The sequence below is a fragment of the Coregonus lavaretus genome (assembly GCF_964263955.1).
Source record: "Coregonus lavaretus genome assembly, chromosome: 2".
NCBI lineage: Eukaryota > Metazoa > Chordata > Actinopteri > Salmoniformes > Salmonidae > Coregonus > Coregonus lavaretus.
The window spans coordinates 38,657,030-38,681,606 of record NC_139989.1 but is presented as its reverse complement, the minus strand read 5'-3'; the positions used below and the strand labels follow the sequence as shown (position 1 = coordinate 38,681,606).

Sequence of the window (24,577 nt, the reverse complement as noted above, 5' to 3'; positions counted from 1 at the left end):
CATTGAGGCAGAGAACAGAAACATTGTTAGGCTACCATTGCTTAAATACATACAATGTAGTTTATACACTGATAACTAAAGTAGTGGTAGTTTTAGAAATATAAACCTGGCTATGTTTCATATCAGATGCTTTTGTGCATGCTTGGTTATATTGCATTTCACCTCCTAGCCCAACAACCTGATATAGGTTGTAGACATTTTAGCACAGATATGAAGAATGCAGAATGGAGTTTTATAAACAGTGCATCATTCTGTCTCGCTTACACAGGATGTAAGTCTGATTTCCTGTTTGTTTTACCAACACAGTCACAATTGTGGGCACTACAGTAAATATGAAAATATAATTAACTTATTCGCATGACTGTAATTGGCATACTTGAAATGACAATGACACATTTCAGTACCTAGGTCAAAGTGCGGAAAGTTGCTAAATATACAGTAGCACATTATTCCACATTTCATTTAAGAAGAGTGGTTAGAGACGGGAACAACGGAGCAGTCTGTCCTGTGTTTGGTTAGTACAGACATGCATCCATATAGGCTTCTACTAATATAATTTATGTCCAGGAAATGGGCAATAAAAAAATGTATAAGGTGAAATACTGTATTCAACAGAAATCTCCTTCAACATCTGGGCATTGCCATTTAGATCTACATTTCATGCAGAAGTTCGCTTTTTCCAGTAACCGATTCCGTGTCCAATCCAGCTCTGGTTTTCTTATAATTTCCCGGCTAAAGATGGGGGACAGACACGAGTGCGCGCATCGTGCCCTGTCTGGTTTGGAGAGGAGACGAAAAAATTGTGGCGCGGCTACCCAACCCAGACAGCGGCCTGCCTCGCAGTGATGAGCGTGGGTCTGGTAACGTTAGTGCGCGCGAGACTCTGGCTGGGCCACGTAGCGATGGATCTACTGCAAACATATCAGTGCCATACATTCTGAAAATGCATTAGTAAACACATTTGCAATCGCGCATGCAATAGGATTATCAAACAGTGGTGAACTGCAACAGTAGCTGGCTCTTTTTGTGCGTCTGTAGCACTCCAGAATTCCTGTAACTGATTGCACGAAATGAGAAAGAGGGCGCTCTCACCGAGGGTAAGGCAACAACATTTCTCTACAAGTTATTGTATATTTTTTCATGTATTTACAAACATGACATTTGTCTACAATGCAAGGCAAATGAAGGATTTTCTTAGTGATTTTCTTGTCTATTATCAAGCTAGACTGCTGACAAACCGTCAAAGCGGTCGAATTGAGTATGTAATGAGCTGTGTGCTATCAAGCTAGGTTTTTCTTCGGGAAGAGCATTTTTTAAAAGATTCTTGTAGCTATGATTTGTTAAACCATTTTATTAACAAATATTGACATGTTTAACCTTGATTTGTGTACACTATGTATAATATTTGATTCTGCAAGATTGCATATTGGTGTAAAATCTCGGTTTATCCGATTTATATCTGGGAGGTTTTGGGTTAAAAAAAGTGAAAGTCGTCTGATTAGCTAGGATTTGCTAGCTAACGTTAGCCGTGTGCCATGGTGGTAATTCACATTTGCGCTAGCTATGCTAACTAGTATTATTTTTGGTGAAACGGACAGTGCGTGGCGAGTTTGATACGTTCATATTATTGATGTAATTTGTTAGTATGTCGATGTCCAACCAATGTAAAATAAAATCATCTGTATTTAGATAACTACTGTAAATTGAATCTACCTTCCTAGTTTGTAAGCTAATAAATTGTCTAGCTGAACGGCCTTCCGTCCGACCGTCTTGACCAACCAATGTTTCCTTTTTGTTTAACCCTTTCTTTGCTACTATTTTTTTTAAGTTGGTTGTTACCAACAAAACTGCATACAATCGTGTAACTATTGTTAATATGCGTTGTTTTGGAATTTGTAGTATTCAACTAATATAGCCATCCGACTTCTATCAATCGTTTAGTATTTTGAAAATATATCGCGTTTTGGGTAACGTTAGCGCCAAATTGACGTAGCTAGCAAGTTAACCTAGCTAGCCAGCTGGCGAAATAGCTAGCTAGGCCAGATTGATTGCAAGCGAAGCAGAGTTAGCATTCGTACTAGCTAGTCTGTTATGTTTGAGAAGGGGGCAAAGGATTGCTTTGCAGTGCAGTGTCAGCCGTAATTTAGGCCCAGCTGCAGCATTGACAATTATTGCGAAACAAAAAGTCAACTTTTATTGAGCACAATATGTCGGTTGTGCAGACGTTTTTATGAAGTGGCCTTTGCCTTGCACACGTTCGTTGTGTTGAATATAGCCTCATTTCTAAAACCACATTCAGACATTGAGCTTCCAGTTCCTTCATATCACATTGTCAGACCCAACTTCATAGATAAATGCTTTTGTCAATAGTGGCTAAATGGCAAGCTCTCACTAATGACTGTGACATGTATTTTAAGGGCTTTCAGTATTAGTGTTTGTTATTAGTGTTTTTACTTTAAGGTTGACAGACTTCTCCTGTCAAAACTGAGACTCACCATGGACCATCTCATTAGCCTACATTGTAGCATTTCATCATCCGATCCTTCCTTCCCCCTCTTCCTTTCATGTGTTGTCACAGAGAGGGAAAGAGCGAGAGAAAGAAACGTAGCCCATGCATTCGGATAGAGATTAGGAGAGAGCAGATGCCTGTGGAGGTTTTAAAGCATGTTGATCGCCTACCACTGCTTCCCTTCTATCTATACCTCTAGAAAGCTTAGGCACAAATACCTACAGGAGCATGGGGCTCCCCTACTGTGCGCCACACAGTGAGCTGGTTAAAGTCTTATGAGTTTGGAGTCAGGAATGTGAACCCTCACACATTTGCCTCAAAGGGAAAGCTCAATAAATTCCACAGACAGAGGGCGGGTGGAATTTAATGCTGCAGAATAATGCATTGAAATGGTGGTGAGTGAAACTAAACCTCTGGGAAGGATTCACCTGACACACTGTGATGCACACCCTTGACATGTCACTATCTACTTGTGATTACCATCTGCACAGGATTTGAACCCCATCTTTCAGACACTTTAGACGAGAGGGAGCAAAGTTTGTATTTGAAATCATCCCAAACAGTAGTGCAGAGCGATCGTTTTTTAAACAACTAATTGACCAATGTCCGTTCAAATATTTGAATTCCATTTTGTTCCTTTTTTTTCTGTGAGCTCAATGCGGACATTGCGCAGTTTCTCCTGAGATAAATCAGATCAAGCCCGAACTGTGCAATGTAGTATGGAGTTGTAGTTTCCAACAGGCCAATATTCTACAAAGTTTTAATGCAGAAAACGTTGGAATTAACTACAATGACCGTAATCGTTTGCTCGCCAACTGTCAGGTCTATGTTTCTTTTACTCCTGCTACATAAGAGACAGAAGAATGCGAGATAAAGAGGGATAGAGAGCAGTTGCTTCGCGAGGTGTCTCTACCTGAAAATACACTACCGGTCAAAAGTTTTAGAACACCTACTCATTCAAGTGTTTTTCTTTATTTTACTATTTTCTAAATTGTAGAATAATAGGGAAGACATCAAAACTATGAAATAACACATATGGAATCATGTAGTAATCAAAAAAGTGTTAAACAAATGAAAATATATTTTATATTCTTCAAATAGCCACCCTTTCCCTTGATGACAGCTTTACACACTCTTGGTATTCTCTCAACCAGCTTCACCTGGAATGCTTTTCCAACAGTCTTGAAGGAGTTCCCACATATGCTGAGCACGTGTTGGCTGCTTTTCCTTCACTCTGCAGTCCGACTCAACCCAAACCATCTCAGTTTGGTTGAGGTCGGGGGATTGTGGAGGCCAGGTAATCTGATGCAGCACTCCATCACTCTCCTTCTTGGTAAAATAGCCCATACACAGCCTGGATGTGTGTTGGGTCATTGTCCTGTTGAATAACAAATGATAGTCCCACTAATATGGGGTGGCGTATTGCTGCAGAATGCTGTGGCAGCCTTAATGGTTGTGTGCCTTGAATTCTAAATAAATCACAGACAGTGTCACCAGCAAAGCACCCCAAACCATAACACCACCACCTCCATGCTTTACGGTGGGAAATACACTTGCGGAGATCATCTGTTCACCCACACGCACAGTGGGGAGAACAAGTATTTGATACACTGCTGATTTTGCAGGTTTTCCTACTTACAAAGCATGCAGAGGTCTGTAATTTTTATCATAGGTACACTTCAACTGTGAGAGACGGAATCTAAAACAAAAATCCAGAAAATCACATTATATGATTTTTAAATAATTAATTTGCATTTTATTGCATGACATAAGTATTTGATCACCTACCAACCAGTAAGAATTCCGTCTCTCACAGACCTGTTAGTTTTTCTTTAAGAAGCCCTCCTATTCTCCACTCATTACCTGTATTAACTGCACCTGTTTGAACTCGTTACCTGTATAAAAGACACCTGTCTACACATTCAATCAAACAGAATCCAACCTCTCCACAATGGCCAAGACCAGAGAGCTGTGTAAGGACATCAGGGATAAAATTGTAGACCTGCACAAGGCTGGGATGGGCTACAGGACAATAGGCAAGCAGCTTGGTGAGAAGGCAACAACTGTTGGCGCAATTATTCGAAAATGGAAGGAGTTCAAGATGACGGTCAATCACCCTCGGTCTGGGGCTCAATGCAAGATCTCACCTCGTGGGGCATCAATGATCATGAGGAAGGTGAGGGATCAGCCCAGAACTACACGGCAGGACCTGGTCAATGACCTGAAGAGAGCTGGGACCACAGTCTCAAAGAAAACCATTAGTAACACACTACGCCGTCATGGATTAAAATCCTGCAGCGCACGCAAGGTCCCCCTGCTCAAGCTAGCGCATGTCCAGGCCCATCTGAAGTTTGCCAATGACCATCTGGATGATCCAGAGGAGGAATGGGAGAAGGTCATGTGGTCTGATGAGACAAAAATTGAGCTTTTTGGTCTAAACTCCACTCACCGTGTTTGGAGGAAGAAGAAGGATGAGTACAACCCCAATAACACCATCCCAACCGTGAAGCATGGCGGTGGAAACATCATTCTTTGGGAATGCTTTTCTGCAATGGGGACAGGACGACTGCACCGTATTGAGGGGAGGATGGATGGGGCCATGTATCGTGAGATCTTGGCCAACAACCCTCAGTAAGAGCATTGAAGATGGGTCGTGGCTGGGTCTTCCAGCATGACAACGACCCGAAACACACAGCCAGGGCAACTAAGGAGTGGCTCCGTAAGAAGCATCTCAAGGTCCTGGAGTGGCCTAGCCAGTCTCCAGACCTGAACGCAATAGAACATCTTTGGAGGGAGCTGAAAGTCCGTATTGCCCAGCGACAGCCCCGAAACCTGAAGGATCTGGATAAGGTATGGAGGAGTGGGCCAAAATCCCTGCTGCAGTGTGTGCAAACCTGATCAAGACCTACAGGAAACGTATGATCTCTGTAATTGCAAACCAAAGGTTTCTGTACCAAATATTAAGTTCTGCTTTTCTGATGGATCAAATACTTATGTCATGCAATAAAATGCAAATGAATTACTTAAAAATCATACAATGTGATTTTCTGGATTTTTGTTTTAGATTCCGTCTCTCACAGTTGAAGTGTACCTATGATAAAAATTACAGACCTCTACATGCTTTGCAAGTAGGAAAACCTGCAAAATCGGCAGTGTATCAAATACTTGTTCTCCCCACTGTATCTCACAAAGACACGTGGTTGGAACCAAAAATCTCCAATTTGGACTCCAGACCAAAGGACAAATTTCCACCGGTCTAATGTCCATTGCTCATGTATCTTGGCCCAAGCAGGTCTCTTCTTCTTATTTGTGCCCTTTAGTAGTGGTTTCTTTGCAGCAATTCGACCATGAAGGCCTTATTCACACAGTCTCCTCTGAACAGTTGATGTTGAGATGCGTCTGTTACTTGAACTTATCCTCTGCAGCAGAGGTAACTCTGGGTCTTCCATTCCTGTGGCGGTCCTCATGAGGGCCAGTTTTATCATAGCACTTGATGGTTTTTGTGACTGCACTTGAAGAAATGTCCGTATTGACTGACCTTCATGTCTTAAAGTAATGATGGACTGTCGTTTCTCTTTGCGTATTTGAGCAGTTCTTGCCATAATATAGACTTGGTCTTTTACCAAATAGGGCTATCTTCTGTTTACGCCCCCCTACCTTGTCACAACACAACTGATTGGCTCAAACGCATTAAGAAGGAAATAAATTCCACAAATTAACTTTTAAGAAGGCACACCTGTTAATTGAAATGCATTCCAGGTGACTAACTCATGAAGCTGGTTGAGAGAATGCCAAGAGTGTGCAAAGCTGTCATCAAGGCAAAGGGTGGCTATTTGAAGAATCTCAAATATAAAATATATTTTGATTTGTTTAACACTCGAGTGGCGCGGTGGTCTAAGGCACTGCATCGCAGTGCTAGCTGTGCCACTAGAGATCCTGGTTCGAATCCAGGCTCTGTCGTAGCCGGCCGCGACCGGGAGACCCATGGGGCGGCGCACAATTGGCCCAGCGTCGTCCAGGATAGGGGAGGGAATGGCCGGCAGGGATGTAGCTCAGTTGGTAGAGCATGGCGTTTGCAACGCCAGGGTTGTGGGTTCGATTCCCACGGGGGGCCAGTATGAAAAAAATAAAAATATGTATGCACTCACTAACTGTAAGTCGCTCTGGATAAGAGCGTCTGCTAAATGACTAAAATGTAAATGTAATGTTATTTCATAGTTTTGATGTCTTCAATATTATTCTACAATGTAGAAAATAGTTTTTAAAAATATAGAAAAACCCTTGAATAAGTAGGTGTTCTAAAACTTTTGACCGGTAGTGTACATGATCTAAGTGATTTGATTGTTGGGATTCAGCAGTCATAACAGTATGCCATATTTACTTTGAAGAACTACTAAAATAGTGATTTTTGTCAGACGGCATAGGCAGCAGCTCTATAGAGATGACTTAGAATGAGATAATAGTCATCAATTAAACAAATGTAATATACACAACATCAATATTTTATTAAAGTAATGTAAATAAATGATGGTTGATAAGTGATAAGCAGTAATTGGCAGTCACTACCATCATGGGACTTTTATTAATTGTTTTATTCTGTGTTACATCATTTAACCCACATAGTGCATTTAATGTATTTTAAAAAATGTTGAAATAGAAAACACATTATTTTTCATAATCGAGCTGAAGCAGGACCAACCTCAAAAAGCATGAATCGCTCAGCACTACCAAACCGAAAAAAGCGGAGCCACAAACGATCAACGTTGCACTGAATTTAACCTCGAGATCTGACAAGGTAATCGTGCAATTACCACTGATATTTTGAAGTCTGCTCTCTTCCTGCTCACCACATCAAAGGGCTTTGCTCTCTCATTGTGAGTGAAACTCTACTGTGACTCATCTAAGTAAGGATTTTACTAAATACGAGTTGCATAACCTCAGCTGTCCTGTGTGGTTGTGGAATGTTTGCGCACATGATCCCCCCCCCCCCCCCCCATATCTCACTCTCTGTTTGATAATGTTAATGAATGGAACAACACTAAGTTTGTGCAAAGTTGTCATAAGTTCTGGTCTAGTAATTTCTTTGCAAATCTTCACTGAGCAGAACGAACTCTCAGTCTTCAGTGTACGGCACGTGTCAAACTCATTCCACGGAGGACCGAGTGTCTGTGGGTTTTCACTCCACCCTTGTACTTTATTGAATTAAGGTCACTAATTAGTAAGGACCACCCCTCACCTGGTTGTCTAGGTCTTAATTGAAAGGAAAAAACTAAAACCTGCAGACACTCGGCCCTTCGATGTGTTTGACACCCTTGGTGTAAGGGTAGGCCTACATTTACATTTGAGTCATTTAGCAGACCCTCTTATCCAGAGCGACTTACAGTTAGTGAGTGCATACATTATTTCATTTTTTTTTCATACTGGCCCCCGTGGGAATCGAACCCACAACCCTGGCGTCGCAAACGCCATGCTCTACAATGTACAGGCCTCTGTCTTCTTCACCCTACTACATTCCTGTACATGTGCATCATAAGCAGCTGTTAAGCGAGAACAGGGCCTATTCGATTGGTTCTGGCAGATCTAACATCACATCTGCACACGGGGCAGGAGAGCATCTGAGGTAGTTTTTAATGCTCCAGTAGGTGAGACGAGGTGCTCTATGGAGCGCAGTGCCCTCCACTCCCTCCTCTTGTGGTTGTAATGCACTTAGTGCGGTCCAATTCTCAGAAAGTATCAGACAGTAAACATGCACAGGAAGAAAGGTGGTGGGGGGGGTGTGTATTGTTTTGCTTTTTTCTAAACGCATGTCTGTCCTCTGATTTTTGTTTTGTTTTTGTCAACACATAGCAGTAGCCGTTTTGTTTGTGTGCTTGCATGTGTGTATTTGTATTTGTTTGTGTATTTGAGTCACTCTGTTCCAGAATTGTACTTCTCGCAACTTGAGTGTAGTGGATAGAGGAGGAGGTGGAACCAGAGAGTTTGGGGCTCTGTGTGGATCTCCGCCTCAGACACAGTCCAGCGGCCTAGTATCTGTTATTGGAGGGCCTCCTTGGCTTGAAAAGTCTCCGAATCACACTCCACATCATCTGAACAGGCTGCTTTTAGACTAGATCTGGGAATTGCCAGGGACCTCAAGATACGATATTGTCACGATACTTAGGTACCGATACGATATGTATTGCGATTTCAATATGCATTGCGATTCGATACTGCTATATTATTGCAATTTGACTTTCCAAACATGTTACTCACTATATGTCTGCTGCAGAGAGACGAGAGCGCATGAAAACATTTGTTTTGATCAGTCATGGAAATAAAAGTGCTGAAAACATGTTGGCTCACTGTTTAAAAAGAAGATGGAGAACAAGCTATAGGATGAAAAATATCAGAGTTTTGGCGCAGGTTTCTTGTATTTTTATTTTTATTATTATTATTATATACTTTTTTAATAGCAAATCGATACGTGGAGTCAAAGTATCAACATAATATCGTCCAAAATAATATTGCGATATGTAACTATCGATTTTTATTTTCTTCTCCCCCATCACTATTGTAGACTGTCTGTAGCAGAATAGTTATGAAGTCATCGCTTGAAAGGTATAAAAGGTGTGTTCTCTAATATCAATATCTGTCTTGATTATTGCATTGATTTGAAAGCAGCTGTGGAATCTCCCTGTATTTAGTTTTTGAGTTAGAGGGTGGTTTGCTAAGACTTCAGTAGTAGCTCAAGTTAGGTGGAGATAGGTTATGTGACGGTTAGCCTATATTTGGCCGTTGAGCAGAGGATGTTTGTTGTTTATGAGAGAGGAAATGTTTTTTCTAGTGGCTCTCGAAGTCGTTGCAAGTCAAGAAACCCACCCCAGTGCTGAGTCAGCGTCCGTGCCCATCTGGGGTTAAACGTGGAAATAACACAAAGCTTAAAGTTGTAGCCATGTCTGAATTTCAATACTGGTGTCATATCGTCAAGCACTGTGCCTCGAGGGTCACTACCGTGACAGTGTTATAGAGGCAGGCAGTAAACAACCCCTCAAAAGCCAAGTAACAAGAATATTGCAAGAGCTTAGTTTACATTTACAAACTCTCTCATATACACAGTATATGTTTGATCATTCGCACGCTTTGCAGTCTCTGATGTACAGTTTCCTGTGGTTGAGCTCGCTTTACAGCTCCCATACTGTGGTTATTTTGTGCTCTGTAACTGCCACAATAGGTGTATGGGGGGGAGGGGGGACATTTATAGGGTTACAGTACGAGTGCAAATCATACATGCATTGAAGTAGCACTCCCCCTAATCAGAGTTCAAGAAGCCAATTGAAATAGGAAAATACCTGGAAAAGCATATTGCTTACTTTTTCAATACGTTTCTTGAAAGATAGGCCTGCATGATTGCAATATTCATTGCTCCGTCATTAGTCAGGTCGTTATTGTAAAAGAGAATATGTTGTCAATGACTTACCTGGTTAAATAAAGGCAAAATAAATACAACTATATTGTATATTTCATACCAGCTTACGAATATTGTTATATATGTCAGTGTTTTAAATGTGACTGCTATTCAAATGTGAAAGCTGAGATTTGAGGTATTGAGATGTGAAACTGGTGTTTTTGAAAGCCAGTTGTGTAGCTGAGATGGAAGATGGGTTTTATGATTAAATGTGACCGTATAATTTTTGGATGATATGATGGTATATATCAAGTCTGGTTAACAAGATGGTGAGATTGATGAAAGATGGTTGACCTGAAAGAAGAAATAGATTGTGAAGAGCTCTGATGCGTGTGGTTTGGATGTTAACACACGGCAGTGAAACGGTTGCGGTGAAGCATGGCTTAGTCTCAGTTCACAACGCCTTCCCTAGGTTGTAGTTTCACATCAGACACACTTGCTCTATGAGGCAGCACCACACGCTAGTCACACAATTGAGCCTAATCTCTCTTGTTCTCTTTTTTCTCTTGCTCTCCCTTTACTCTAGCCATCTCACAGGCGGCAGATTGTAGATGGCTCCTGAAACGAGGCACAGAAGTTCTGACTGCAGCTCCAAGTTCGACGTGAAGCTCACCCTCAAGACAGAAGCTTAAAGACTGAAGCCCTGACGGACAATATAGCGTTGACTGCCTCACGGAAGAAACTAACCTGAGAGGCTTCATCTGCGGAGAGACCGAAACCTCATCGAGGTTGAAGGGCAGACACACTAACTTCCAGAGAAGCTTTGAGAGTCAAGCTCAACAGAAGCCTATGGAACAAAGCTGTAGCAGAATGTCACTCACTCCGGTCTGTCCTCAGTCTTTGTCCTGTGGTGAGCATGGAGGCCCTGTTTGAATCTGGGTGAAGCTTTCTTCCCTTCACCCCTTCCTCCTTCCTGTCTCCTCAGTGGCGGGAGGGGTGGGGGATTGCTTCCGTTCCCCCTGCCCCTCCTTACAGCATAGCGAGGGTATTCTCACAGTTTTAAGAATACAAACACTGCTAACAAACCTCTGGCAGTGCTTCAACTAGCACTACTACAGTCTTCCCCTCCCCCACACATGAAATCCTGCCAGAGCCTGAAGGAAGAGGTGTCCAGCCCTGGCCCAGGTGGGATGTCCCAGGAGGAGGGGCGCAGAACGCAGCAGGTGGCCCAGTCCTACTACCACTCCCCCGCCCCAGACCTGGACCTAGCGGGCAAGCTGTACAAGCGGGAGGGCGGGGGCAAGCCTTACTCTGTGCTAGTGGACAACAAGATGGCAGCCAAGACCCCCATGGGTGACCAGACCCCCGGTCAGCTGCCCCCGCAGCACGTCACCTCCCCCCAGCAGCAGTACTACAGAGAGGGTACAGTAGGGCAGGAGGGGCACCAGGCAGGCAATGGGGGCACCTCCGAGGACTCTGAGGAGGAGGAGGAGTCCTTCAAGCGTGAGCAGATCATCGTGGAGGTCAACCTGAACAATCAAACCCTTAATGTATCAAAGGGGGACAAGTCCGCACCCCAAACCGACACCTCAGAGAGACACTGCAGTGAGGAGGAAGATGAGGAAGAGGAGGAAGAAGATGAGGAGGAGGAGGAAGAGGAAGAAGAGGAGGAGGAGGAAGAAATAGAGAGCCGTAGAACGAGAGCCAAGAGGGCTCGGTGTGGGGTGGCCCCTGCTACCAGCCAGCCCCGGAGGAAGACCCAGTGCACCGCTCTGAGCACCACCGGCATGACCACCAGGGGCCGACGGAAGAAGACCACCCAGCCGCCCAAGAGGACGCGCCGGACTGCCAGGGAGGGCAAGGGGACCCCCTCCTCAGCTGTCTCTGCCACGGGGGATAAAGCGGATGGGGAAGAGAGGGAGACGCTGGCGTGTGAGAAGTGCCCACGCGTCTTCAACACCCGCTGGTACCTGGAGAAACACATGAACGTCACACACAGACGCATGCAGATCTGTGACAAGTGTGGCAAGAAGTTTGTCCTGGAGAGTGAGCTGGCCTTACACCAGCAGACCGACTGTGAAAAGAACATCCAGGTAAGGAGGAGAGCTGGAGTGCATCACAAATGGCCCCCTATTCCCTATACAGTGTACTACTTTTGACCAGAGCCATATGGGGACCCTGGTCAAAAGTAGTACACTATGTAGGGAATATGGGGTCGTTTGGGACGCAGCCCTGGTCTCGGCTGTTTAAACAGATGTACAAGATGTTTTTGACATGAGCAATCAAAACAACTCCATTGATTAGGTACATTGGCTACAGTTACGTACCAGGTACAGTGAAACTAAAATCTCAGTCTGTCATCAGGGCCAGATTTCTGGGCTTTGAAGGATGTAAGTAACGTTTTGTCCAGCAGAGGGAATCGGAGCATAAGGAACCAGCCTAGACAGATACTGTTACAGCAGTGTGGGGAAACACCATCTGAAGCTCCAGACGCTGTGATCATCTCAGCTGCTACCTCCTGTTCTTGGATTCTGTCAGGGTGGATCAGGGTAATCAATGTCACAAATCAACAACAATCATCACCTGTTACTTAATGTGTTATTTATGTGTGTTGTTCTGCTGCTCAGTGCGTCTCCTGCAACAAGTCTTTCAAGAAGCTGTGGTCGCTGCACGAGCACATCAAGATTGTGCACGGCTACGCGGAGAAGAAGTTTGCCTGTGAGATCTGTGAAAAGAAGTTCTACACAATGGCTCATGTCCGCAAGCACATGGTTGGTAGGTGGACCCCAGTTTGTCTGTTCCTGCTCTCCCTAGTAACTTCCAAATGCCCCTAATAGTATATACAGTGCCTTGCGAAAGTATTCATACCCCTTGGATGTCTTCACATTTTATTGTTACAAAGTGGGGTTAAAATGCATTTCATTTTCATTTTTGTCAACAACCTACACAAAATACTATGTCAAAGTGGAAGAAAATGTTGATAAAAAAAAAAGATGAATATAAGTTAAATATAGTTGTTGAATAAGTATTCAGCTCCCTGAGTCAATACATGGTAGATAACACCTTTGGCAGCGATTACAGCTCTGAGTTTTCTTGGGTAAGTCTCTAAGAGCTTTACACACCTTTATTGTGCAATATTAGCCCATTATTCTTTTCATAATTCTTCAAGCTCTGTCAAGATGTTGGGGATCATGGCCAGACAGCAATTTTTGAAGTCTTGCCATAGATTTTCAAGCAGATTTAAGTCAAAACTGTCGCTTGGCAACTCAGGAACATTCACTGTCTTCTCGGTAAGCAACTCCACTGTAGATTTAGCTTTGTGTTGTATATTATTGTCCTGCTGTAAGGTGAAAACCTGAAACAGGGTTTCCTCTAGGATTTTTCCTGTGTTTAGCTCCATCCCGTTTCTTTTTATCCTGAAAAACTCACCAGTATTTGCCAATGTCAAGCATACCCATACCATGATACAGCCACCACCATGCTTGAAAATAAGGAGGCAGTTACTCAGTGATGTGTTGTTGGATTTTCCCCAAATATAAGGCTTTGCATTTAGGCCAAAAAGTGTATTCCTTTGCCATGTTTTTTTGCAGTATTACTTTAGTGCCTTGATGCATACAAGATGCATGTTTTGGAATATTTGTATTCTGTATATTTGTATTCTTCTTTTCACTCTGTCATTTAAGTCATTATTGTGGAGTCACTACAATGTTGTTGATCCATCCTCAGTTTTCTCCCATCACTCTAACTGTTTTAATCACCAATTGCCTCATGGTAACATCCCTGTGTGGTTTCATTCCTGTCCTGCAGCTCAGTTCACAAGGAAGACTGTATCTTTGATGTGTCTGGGTGGTTTAGTACATAATCCACAGCATAATTATTAACTCCACCATGCTTAAAGATATATTCAATGTCTGATTTGTTATTGTTACCCATCTACCAATCACTGCCCTTCTTTATGATGCTTTCAAAAAGCTCCCTGGTCTTTGTAGTTTAATCTGTGCTTGAAATTCAATACTTGACTGAGGGACCTTACAGATGTATGTATGGTGGACAGAGGAAAAGTTAGTCATTCAAAAATCATGTCAACCCCTATTATTTTAGAGTCCATGTAATTTATTATGTGTATTGTTAAGCCAGATTTTACTCCTGAACTAATTTGTGCTTGCCCGAACAAAGGGGCTGAATACTTAGGCAACGACTATATTTTAGTTATCTACGTGGAATTATTCTTCCACTTTCACATTACAGTATTTTGAGTAGATTGTGACAAAAAATGACAATTAAATCCATTTGAATCCCACTTTGTAACATTAAAATGTGAAGAAATCCAAGGGGTATGAATACTTTTGCAAGACTCTGTACATTCATGGAGCAACATTCAGATCTCTCATGAAACACTGTTTTAACGCCCCAATATTTATCCCCTGTCCCTCTCTGGTAGGTGCACTTCTTTAACCTGTTCCTTTCTCTCTGCAGCCCACACTAAGGACATGCCGTTCACCTGTGAGACCTGTGGCAAGTCGTTCAAGCGCAGCATGTCCCTGAAGGTGCACTCGCTGCAGCACTCTGGGGAGAAGCCCTTCCGCTGTGAGGTGAGCTGTTTAGACTTGTAGTCACACTGTCCCTCCCACACTCAAACACACACCGACTGAAACAGAAGATTGATTTCCCCTTATATAGTATTGGAGGAAATGGAGATCTGCACACTGTCAAAAAAAGAAGAAGAAGAAATCCAACTGAGGCTTGAAAGCAATATAAAGATGTTTATTAAAACATCATGGTGCCCTTCAAAGTCAGTGCATAAATGAAAGGTGAAAACAAAACAAACGTTTTGGCCTCAGGCCATCATCAGTGGGAATCGTCAGCACGCACATCTGGCTTCTATTTCAATGATAATTGCATATGTAACATGATCAAGCAAGAAAACGCATCAGAAAATCTATGAATCTGTACCTAGTACAATAGAATGCATGATCTAGATTATATACAAAAGCGAACAAAGAATTATCATCAATTATTGCTTTTACATATACTATGTGAACATTTCCTCAGAATATATAACACAGGATTGTAATAGAGTAGGGCGCTAGAGACCACTAGATGGGGGTATGGAACACCGATAAGTGGCAATATACTAGTTACAGAAACCCTTCAAAAACAATTGTTCATTCATGCCTGATGGGTGGAGAGTTTTTTTTTTTTATGGAACATCCACCTGCATTCAGTCTGGAGAAGACTAAGTTCAAGATTACTTTATAGAGTATATACACACACATCTTCATGAATATTCGTTTTATAAGGACAGTGTTTAACAGAGTATGAATAGTATTCATTTTAATGTATTCATATTTGTGTTAGAATCCTTGAATATTGACTTATCGCTGGTGAGGTTTGAATGGCTAACACAGACAAACTGGGCAGGATTCAGACAACTATGGGTTGTTTGAACAGAGGAATATGGCCTGCTGTACTGTGACTGCTCCAAAATGGTGATTACTATTGAACCAAGGCACACTTGACTACATATAAACTATCCCTAAATGTCTATGGTCACACAGTTGGAGCAAGGGCTAGCTGGTGTAAGCAACCAGGTCTAGATGCAACATGTCCATGTCAAACATTAGCAGACCATGAATAAACATGGTATACAGAATAACTGGAATAAAAATACAGACGGGTGAAGTTGGATCTTTGGACTGTTTTTCTTTTCAAAATGCTGTTTTTCCTGTGTTTTGTATAATATTGTTGTACAACAGCTGATGAAACTAACACTTTAAAAGTGTGAAAACATTTGATCAGTGTTAATTCCTGATAGTTGCTGGTTGAAAAAAAAACGATCTACATAGGACCTTCTAATCAGCAGAGCCCTATACTACCGGTACAACGAGGCTAAACTTTTAGCCAGGTACATTTCTATGGTAAGGAATCCTTCATAACTACCTGCCCCGGGGCAAGTAACTCCATTTGTACTGAATGAAGTGTCTGAGCCTCAAGTTGAGGACCAATAAAATCAGATTCCTTCCCTCTCACATAGATTGCATCATCATCCCCTTCATTTGAGGAAGATGACTGATTTTAAATATTTTATTAATGAAATGTTTTTTTGAGTTTAAAAAAAATGGTAATGTTAAAATACCTATCACATTACACATTTAGTAATGACAGAATGCACTTCTAAAGCCCATTTCGGACCATAGCCTGCTGAATTTGCAGGCAAACTTTTCTTTCATTTAGAATTTGGCATAAATGAAAATGTGGTACTGACTCGCCCATGGATTGATGTTTCAGCATGGTCTCAATGAAGAGTTTGGTATTCGACTAGCCATGTGCGACATGCACACGCAGTTACAAGCCTGCTAGAGGTAGTGGCAGGCGGACTAGCAATATCCGCCATCGTAGTATGGATTAAGCCTGAGCTGGAATGTGAAGCTAATTGAAGCTGGCTAGCCTTAGAAAACCCTGAGTAGATCTAGCTTCCTTTGTAGTATACCCCTCAGGTTTTGCATGGGTGGAGTTTTGGTTTGCCTGGTGTTATCACTAGGTGGTATAAGTTAATAGACCAATAACAGAGTTCTAACATTCGCTAATTAAGTGAGAATGCCCAAGAAGCCGGTGTTTGGAGGATATATTGGCGATCCGTGCCAATATATCCTCCAAACAACGGCTTCGAGGGCATTATCACTTTTATACAACGGGTTACCAACATATTCAAATAATGATTGACATATTTTCATTAAAAATGTTATTTTGATGAATTTATTCATACTATTTCATCCTTCCACAAGATATAGTCCCGACACAAATCTAGGGTTGCTACCCAAGCCGGCTGGTCGTTCGTTCTATCGGTTCGTTTGCCAGAGACGCAACCCAGTCGTTCAGTCTTTTTGTTCCATTGCCATACTGGATGGCAACGTTCTTATCCCTTGCTTGCTAGCTAGCCAACTACGGATAACTTAGTCACATCAAACAGTGCAGCCAGAATAACAACGGTAGCTGCATTTGCATTTGTTTAAGCTGTTTTCTAGTGGCATTTATTTGGACACATCCATAACAATGAGCTAATGAGGCACAATTTCGCCTGGCATAGAATATTTGCTCTCTCGTCAGGACACTTGTTCAGAGGAGCTAGTCAACAACACAGTTAACACAATCACTTCAAACGGAAGCTGGAAAGACTGCAAACAAGCTGCACTTTGTTTCGTTTTACCTTTTTTCAATTGACATTTCTTTGTATATATCAATAGAAATTATGCCAGCTGATTCATGATTTCGGCTGGCTGAGAAACGCTGCCTGCCTGTCTGTCTCGTCCCGACTCCCGACACGTTCATTACTATGGGACAGCTGGAGATCTAATTTGAATATTGAAACAATGTTGCAAATGTCGGAGAGACAGACAGCAAGGTTTATACAAATCTCCTCTGTTGAAAATGAAATGTGAGAATGTCTAGATGCTTTTTAAAGTTTATAAATTGCCTGGCTGGGCTGGTGAGACAGTGGATTGCACAGTCAAATGGAACAGCGTAAATAGGCATGTTTAACGTCATAGATTTAGCCGTTGGTAACTTGTGGAATAGATACTGTCTGGAATGCGGTTTTAACCAATCAGCATTAGACCCACCCGTTGTATAACGTTAGCTAACTGTCTGAGAAGGTAGTGTGTGGCGAACATATGTGCCTGTTTCGGGTCTAAACTGCCACTACAAATAATCAAGTGGCCATGTAGGCGTTCAATTACATGTAGTAGGATTAAGAGCAAAGTCATTTTCAGTTTGAATATTGCCCTTTAAAAAGCCACAGTAATCCTTACAAAAAGGAGCCATTTGCTGCTTCACAGTAACATTTTGGAAAGTTCATTCAAATTGTTCAACTGAAATTGTTACTCAGTAACATGTTTGCCTCAAACAGAACCCTTGTTAAACTCACCTCAGGTGTTAGTCTGCATACCCAGCATTCTGGTCTATAGGACATTCTGTAGGAAGCAGGTACCACCTCCCCCCAGGGGGGCCTCTGTGTGACCAAGCACATAAAGGGAGGAGTGTTGTCGGGGAACATGTGGTTGGTTGGTTGGAGCTGTGGGGCTCCATGTGATTAAATGAAGAAACTCCACTAACATGTCATTACATTGTTATTACATAGTACTGCAGACCCAGTACTGGCATAGTGGGCTCCTTCTGCCACTGCATCTGTGTGTAGGTATTATGTGTATATTATTATTATTATTATTATTATAGTGTTATTATATAGTAGCCCTTATGAATTTCCATTCCAGGGATGATAGTGTATGTGCTATGTAGTCTAAATGGTTACGTCCCACATCGCACCCTATTTCCATATAAAGTGCCCTACTTAGGGGGCCCTGGTCAAAAGTAGTGCACTTACTAGGGAATAGGGTGCTGTTTGGGACACCCTAAATGTCTTTCTGTCCTCCCTGTCTCTCTATAGAACTGTGCTGAGAGGTTCCAATATAAGTACCAGCTACGCTCCCACATGAGCATCCACATCGGACACAAGCAGTTCATGTGCCAGTGGTGTGGCAAGGACTTCAACATGAAGCAGTACTTTGACGAGCACATGAAAACACACACAGGTGAGACACAGTGAACACATACCTGTTTACACTCTCACACACTCACTGAGGAATTTGAGTGTGACACAAACGTGCAATTACAAAGCACACCTTCAAGGACTTATTCCTATGAAAGCCTTGAACTTTTTCCTGTCATAGAAATGTTTGAAACCAAATATTCAGAAACTAGTCTTCCAATAATGTTAGAAGCCAGACCTCTTCATTCTTCGACATTCGGAAATTCTCCCTGACCAAAGCCATCCCATTTACTGGGGAGTGCATGGCCTTCAGTCTTGATCCCTAGTCAGCCAGTGATTCTCCGTAGATGCTCTATAAAAGGAAAGAAACAGGGCGTCCCAAGACGAGCAGTACTGAGACCTCTCCCAGTCTATATAATGAGAGGTGGTGCCTCTCCTCCATGTCTACTTATAATGACTACCCTGACACATGCTATATTACATCTTACGTTTTCTCCCCTGCCACTTTTCTCCTTTCCAAAGCAAAACATAGGGACCAGGCCTTGTTCTTTTTCAGTCTTTTTTATTTAATTTCTCCCTCCCTAGTGTGGGTGGATTCCCTGCACTCTGCCCTGGTGGTTCTTTTTGTAAGTTGGAATTATTTTACCCCTCTCCTCTCCCGGCCGCCGCTGACCAATTTAGCCTCCTGTGGTCGGAGACACACCCAGTGATGCCTTGGCACACACTTCTTCTTCTCCTTTCTTGTTCATCTTCTCCTTCCTCCTCCTTCTTCTTCTTCCTCCCCCCAAGGTTTATCCTTTCCTCTGGAACGTACCTACTTCACAAAAGTTGCAGAACATTAACAAAAGGCTCCAGTATAATTTGTCACAATTAAATTATTCGCTGTCATACTGTAAGTGGTTTACCGGTGCCTCTCAGAAAACATGTAGCTCAGATTAAAGCCGAGTGATGCTTTGAGTATGCTGTGAATGAGTGTACGGGGGTGGTAATGGGCACATTGAATGAAAGGTTAATGAGAGCAGCTCTCGAATGGAGATCCGCTGTTCATTTTCACATCTCCTCTCATCCCAAAGTGTAAACTGGCATCGCTGAGTGGGTGGGTTGACAGCAATGACCCCTAGTACTCTCCTACAGGGACATTGTCTGAGTGAAAAGTTAACTTCTTCATGTAGTTCAGAGAGATTTAATTAGCGCAGGACAAGTGTTGCCAGGTTATTCAGGTTATATTCTTCTTCTCATGCGTGAAGTTCTGTGACGTGTGAAAGTTAAACTAATTAGGGTGATCTAGTCCCTGACTCCTATCTATCACCTCTCTCTCTCTCCTTTCTCTCTGTCCCTGGTCCCCTGCAGGAGAGAAGCCGTTCATCTGTGAGATCTGTGGGAAGAGCTTCACCAGCCGGCCCAACATGAAGCGCCACCGCCGCACCCACACAGGAGAGAAGCCCTACCCCTGCGATTTGTGCAGCCAGCGCTTCCGCTTCTCCAACATGCTCAAGGCCCACAAGGAGAAGTGCTTCCGGGTCACCAGCCCTGTGACCCTGCAGGCCAGCGGCCTCCCCCTACCTCTCCACCTCTCTGCCAATGCCTCCTCCTCCTCTGGCCCCGGCCCGGGCCTTGCCCCCTCAGCTGCCACCACCTCCGCCCCTCTGGGCCTCAGCCCGGCAGGGGGGGCTCTTCCCCCACGCACCCCCGTGGGACACGCCACCTTCTCCCACCTGCACTTGTCCCCCTCTCACCATCTCCCTCACCACCACACGTCGCAACAGCAGCAGCACCACCCCGGCACGCCCCTGCAAGCGCCCCCTCTCCCCCACCACCACCACTTGCCTGTGCCCCCTGTCTCCCCTCCCCCCGCCCTCTTCAAGAGCGAGCCCCTCAACCACTGTGGGCAGGAGGACAGCAGCTACCTGCGCTACATGGCACCGCAGGACAAGGGCCCCGGGGCCCCCCAGCATCACTGAACCCTATGTGGGCCCTGGGCTGCAGGCCTGCCTGTCACACCTCCATACCCCCACCCCAACTCTCCCTGTACCTGGCCACTGGTGTAGAGCGGCCTCTCAAAGACTGATATGAACAAGACACACCAGTGTGTGGGAGAGTGTGAGGGATACAGACAGGTACACTTTCAGTCTACACTTTAGATAAGTGAGTGACCCACTTAGCTAGAGACCCAAGTCAACTGACACAGATTTTACAACCTCTTGCTAAGATATTTTCTTGAGAAAATATTCTTAGTAAATCCTGAATTCTTAGACAACCTGCCTCCCATGGTAGAAGGCTGTGTGTGTACCGGTATGTGAGTTATCCCTCGTTTGTGTACATTGTATCCTCTCTACTGACGGCTGCTGATGTAATTATTCTACTAGTAGTTCATTATCCAGGTAGCGGATCAGAACAGATCCATTTAATCAACTTAGTCCTTCATGTCGACTGACTTAAACAACGGTTGCACAGTTCGGGGGAGTTGTAAGTCCTGATCCTAAGGCTGACCCGTTGAACCATGGGGTCACCAAGGTCTTGTTGAATGGTTACCATCCTGGTTCCAACTAGGCCTCCCACTGTCTCCTGAGGCATTCCATACTGGTTCTACCAGCAGTAGGTCAGGAATCACTGCCATAGGTCACAGTGGGGAGGTTAGAAAACACCTGTTAGTGCTACTACTAGTCTGCTGCAACAGCGATTCTAATTCTGGTTAATTGGTGCTTTCCAGTGCAGTACTACACACAGTTCTATACACAGGCTAGATTTCATTACATCTGGAGTTTCTCAGTGTAATTTAACAGTGTGGGATTGGTTGCATTGTTGTGATGCAGTTCTGGGATATGTCTTCTTGACTGACTTACAGCCTTATCTTAGAGCTGGTAAGGTCAGACGTTCCCAACAGAACAACCCTGATGAACCTGAACGTGCCGTCCTGTATACACACAGACACACACTTCAAAAAGCAGTATGTCATCACTGGTCTCTTTTTCCTTTCGCTTCACACAAAATGCTTGACAAGGGATTCTGCTGTTTTTTTTGGTCTTCTGTCATCAAAACAGTTAAATACTGCCACTGTGACGGGTCATCGCATACGACCCAACCTGCACCTCGCGTGTCTCTTCTCGCTCTCTATCTCGCTCTCTATCTCTCTCTCTCTCTCTCTCTCTCTCTCTCTCTCTATCTATTGCTCACTCCTCTCTCTCTCCTGCTGCTGCTGAGATAATGCCGGTCACCCTGTAAAAGGTCATTAAAACACAAGATTCAGAAGTTCTGACTTTTTCAGCACAACTCTTAACTGAAAAAGATGTGTTTTTCCAACCAGCCTATATTCCACAGCTTGGTGTGGAGCAGGACGCTTTTTCTGTAATGTAACGGTTTGTTCTCTTAGTTTTACTTATACTGTATAAGGTTACACAAACATTGAGGCCCTATCACACACTTTGGCAAATAATGATGAATCAAAACATGTTGAATGTTGTCTAGATGGAGTGATATGGGCTAACGGTTTAGCAATCAAATATGTTATTTTCTAGTAATATTTTCTGGAAATATGCTACATTCAGTTTCAGACTGAAGAATTGTTCTCATCTCGCTCTAAACATACTGTTGAGTGATAGTCATAGGAAAGGTTGGAGGATATTTCTAACATGCATTTAAATGTCTTGTATAGATACATTTACTCAAGTTGTACATTTACTCAAAGAAATCACATTTGTAAATGTAACCTTTTTTTGTGTGTGTGAATGTTCCGCTGTCCCAATGTATGGTATTCTGACAGTCAGGTTGTTAGTATTGATGAATGACAGAGAGAGATTCTGGCGTGTCGGATGGTTGGGAGTGGGTTGGAGGATGTTGTCCGCCCCCCTTCACCCTGTCTGGTACTGTTATCAGACTGAGTGTTGAGGAGCAACATTAAGGTGTGTGTTTGTCTCAGTAATGGCAAAATGGAACCCCTCTGGTGCTGTTGTAACAAAAGCTGCTTTTACATAGTCTGGCCCCGGCCATATTCTCTTTCTGTCGTTCACCTCTCTGGGTCTCTCCCTCTATGCACACCCTGCTAAAGCCATTCCATCTGTTGAACAGGGTTCTGGGGGGGGATTTGTAGACACAAGAATATGTCTTACATGTTTCTGTGGATTAACACATAATAGGTATAACATAGTAGTGGATCAGGCTGAGATGACTACTATGTATATGAGAAACTGAAGAGGAACAATCGCAGACCATTAGCAAGACCCTGTACCACCTTGAGTTGATGGTATTTGGCCCATTTAATTTGGTTTAACAGTGGACAGAGAGACCCACCCTCTAGAGAGCTACAACCGTTCTGCGATTACTGTGGGTCTGTTAGTTGGGCCTCTATCAGCTTAACCATGCGTTACCTACTGTTTTTCAAGATGTTTCAGTACGAGGCTTTTTTTACATTCGTTTTGAAAAGCCTTTTCATTTGTGTGTATCCTCTGCACTTTACTGCTGCGTGAGTGAGGCGCAGTGAAGGGAGGGACTGACAATGCATTGTGGGAGTGAGTGATGTGTCGGGTGCATGGAGAAGGGAGGGAGGTGGTGATTGGTTTGGTGAGTGGCTGTTTGGGCAAGGAAAAGGAGGAGAATCAATCTGGAGGTGGATAGTGTGGAAGGGACCATGGCATAAGGACATTTCTTTTTTTGTTTAGTTCATATATTTGTTTAGTTTATTTTTTCCTGTAAGGAAATAGACTTTGCCTCTAATATGGACTCCGAAAGAGAGACGGAGTAGTGTTGTTCCTCCTGCTTTGGTGATTTTACACTAGCCCCTCCCTGCTTCATCTGATCTGAAATACATTCATGTTATTGAGCTGAGGTGTTTGTCTGCCTCATCCAGTTTCCTCTTTGTTGTGTAACATTTTCTCTTCCGATTTGCTGTATGATTCTCCTCCTTTCATCTTTGTTATATAGAATGCACTTTTGACTAAAATCCTGTTCTTTAAAAAAAATATCTATATACTTTTTCCCCTCATGTATTTTTAACCACTTAATGTAGCATTGCATATTTTATTATTGTGAGTATCTGGTACAAAATTGTGGTGGGAGGGGGGGGGGGGGGGGTTGTATATTTGTTTTTGGAGATTGAGGAGAAGTTTAAATGTTGGGCCTTTTTTGATAATGTACATTTAACAGACTGCTAACTTTCAGAAGTAAAAAATGAGTAGCCATAATTATCACATATTTGTGTGCTGTCATGTGTTCTTCTCTGTCATATCCTATGTGGTATTGGTAACTTCATGTGCATTTGAAAATGATCTTTGCAGTAATGGTATCCTGTTCTCACAGCTAATGGAATAAAATTTCACAGTCTCAGCTAGGGCTGCACACTATTGAAATTATTATCGAAATTGCAATATTGACATGTGCAATATGCATATCGCAAGAGGCTGCAATTTATTCTTAAACGCCATGAATGTAACGTTCAAATGTAATAAGGGTCCCCTGGGAAACTCTGACCAACACTGGTTCCTACCCTGTCACAACAACTTTTACTGTACCTTGCTTGTTCTTTAGTTGTCATGCCAAACTACACCAAGCATTGAATCGGAGTGAAGGTTTACCTTGTCATGGAGGACGCCACATAAATCATATGACAACACTTGATCTGCAAAACAATCAAGCTATTTAAAGTAGCTCTCAATGGGAACAGTAAGTATTCTTACAGCAGTATGGTTGGCTGCAAGGTTTGTGTGTATGTATTCATGAGAGTTTGAAATGTCTGTCTGATTCAGGAAAGGGGAAGTGAAGATCATAAAGTGCACGTGCCAAAGAGGTGAGTCCACGCCACATCAACCAGGTTGAAGGACACCCCACCCATTAGTCCCTAGAGTGAGTGTGTCTAGCTGTCCGTGTCTAGTGTCTGTTTTTGTCTTCATGAGTGTTCGTGTCTGTGTTCAAGTGCTTGCAGATGTTTACTTGTAATCCTGTAGAGACCCTGTAGCCAGAGCAGACTATTTGAGCAAGACCTAACAAAGTTTATTTTCAAGAACTTGATGTGAGAGGAAGTTAATTACTGATACTGAAATCTCGCATCACAGTGCCTTGTTGACATCATAGGGTTAGAATAGAGGATGTGAATCAGTGTTTGTGTTCTATGCAGATGAGGGAGAAAGAGTTAGAGCGCCCAGCTAGC

At 43.1% G+C, this 24,577-nt stretch overlaps 1 protein-coding gene across 2 annotated transcripts; it reads left to right on the top strand.

Moving 5' to 3' along the window:
- Window positions 1–841: 841 nt before the first annotated feature.
- Window positions 842–23,763, top strand: LOC311145737 (zinc finger protein 652-like). Of its 2 annotated transcripts, none has more exons than XM_084182023.1 (6): window positions 842–1,097; window positions 10,480–11,986; window positions 12,521–12,668; window positions 14,370–14,485; window positions 18,337–18,481; window positions 19,789–23,763. In XM_084182023.1, the coding sequence occupies exons 2-6, from the start codon at window positions 11,030–11,032 to the stop codon at window positions 20,397–20,399; spliced, it is 1,977 nt and encodes a 658-aa protein (XP_084038149.1). In that variant the 5' UTR covers window positions 842–1,097; window positions 10,480–11,029; the 3' UTR covers window positions 20,400–23,763. The 2 variants fall into 2 exon arrangements, with proteins under 2 accessions (XP_084038149.1, XP_084038150.1); XM_084182024.1 differs by having other exon boundaries at window positions 921–1,097; window positions 10,491–11,986.
- The last annotated feature ends 814 nt before the right edge of the window (window positions 23,764–24,577 follow it).

Excerpts from the sequence above, each read along its gene's own strand:
- LOC311145737 (XM_084182023.1), top strand. The coding sequence starts at position 11,030 with ATGAAATCCTGCCAGAGCCTGAAGGAAGAGGTGTCCAGCCCTGGCCCA. Across the intron at positions 12,669-14,369 it reads TGTCCGCAAGCACATGGTTG|CCCACACTAAGGACATGCCG; the intron begins GTAGGTGGACCC and ends TTCTCTCTGCAG. Across the intron at positions 18,482-19,788 it reads GCACATGAAAACACACACAG|GAGAGAAGCCGTTCATCTGT; the intron begins GTGAGACACAGT and ends GGTCCCCTGCAG.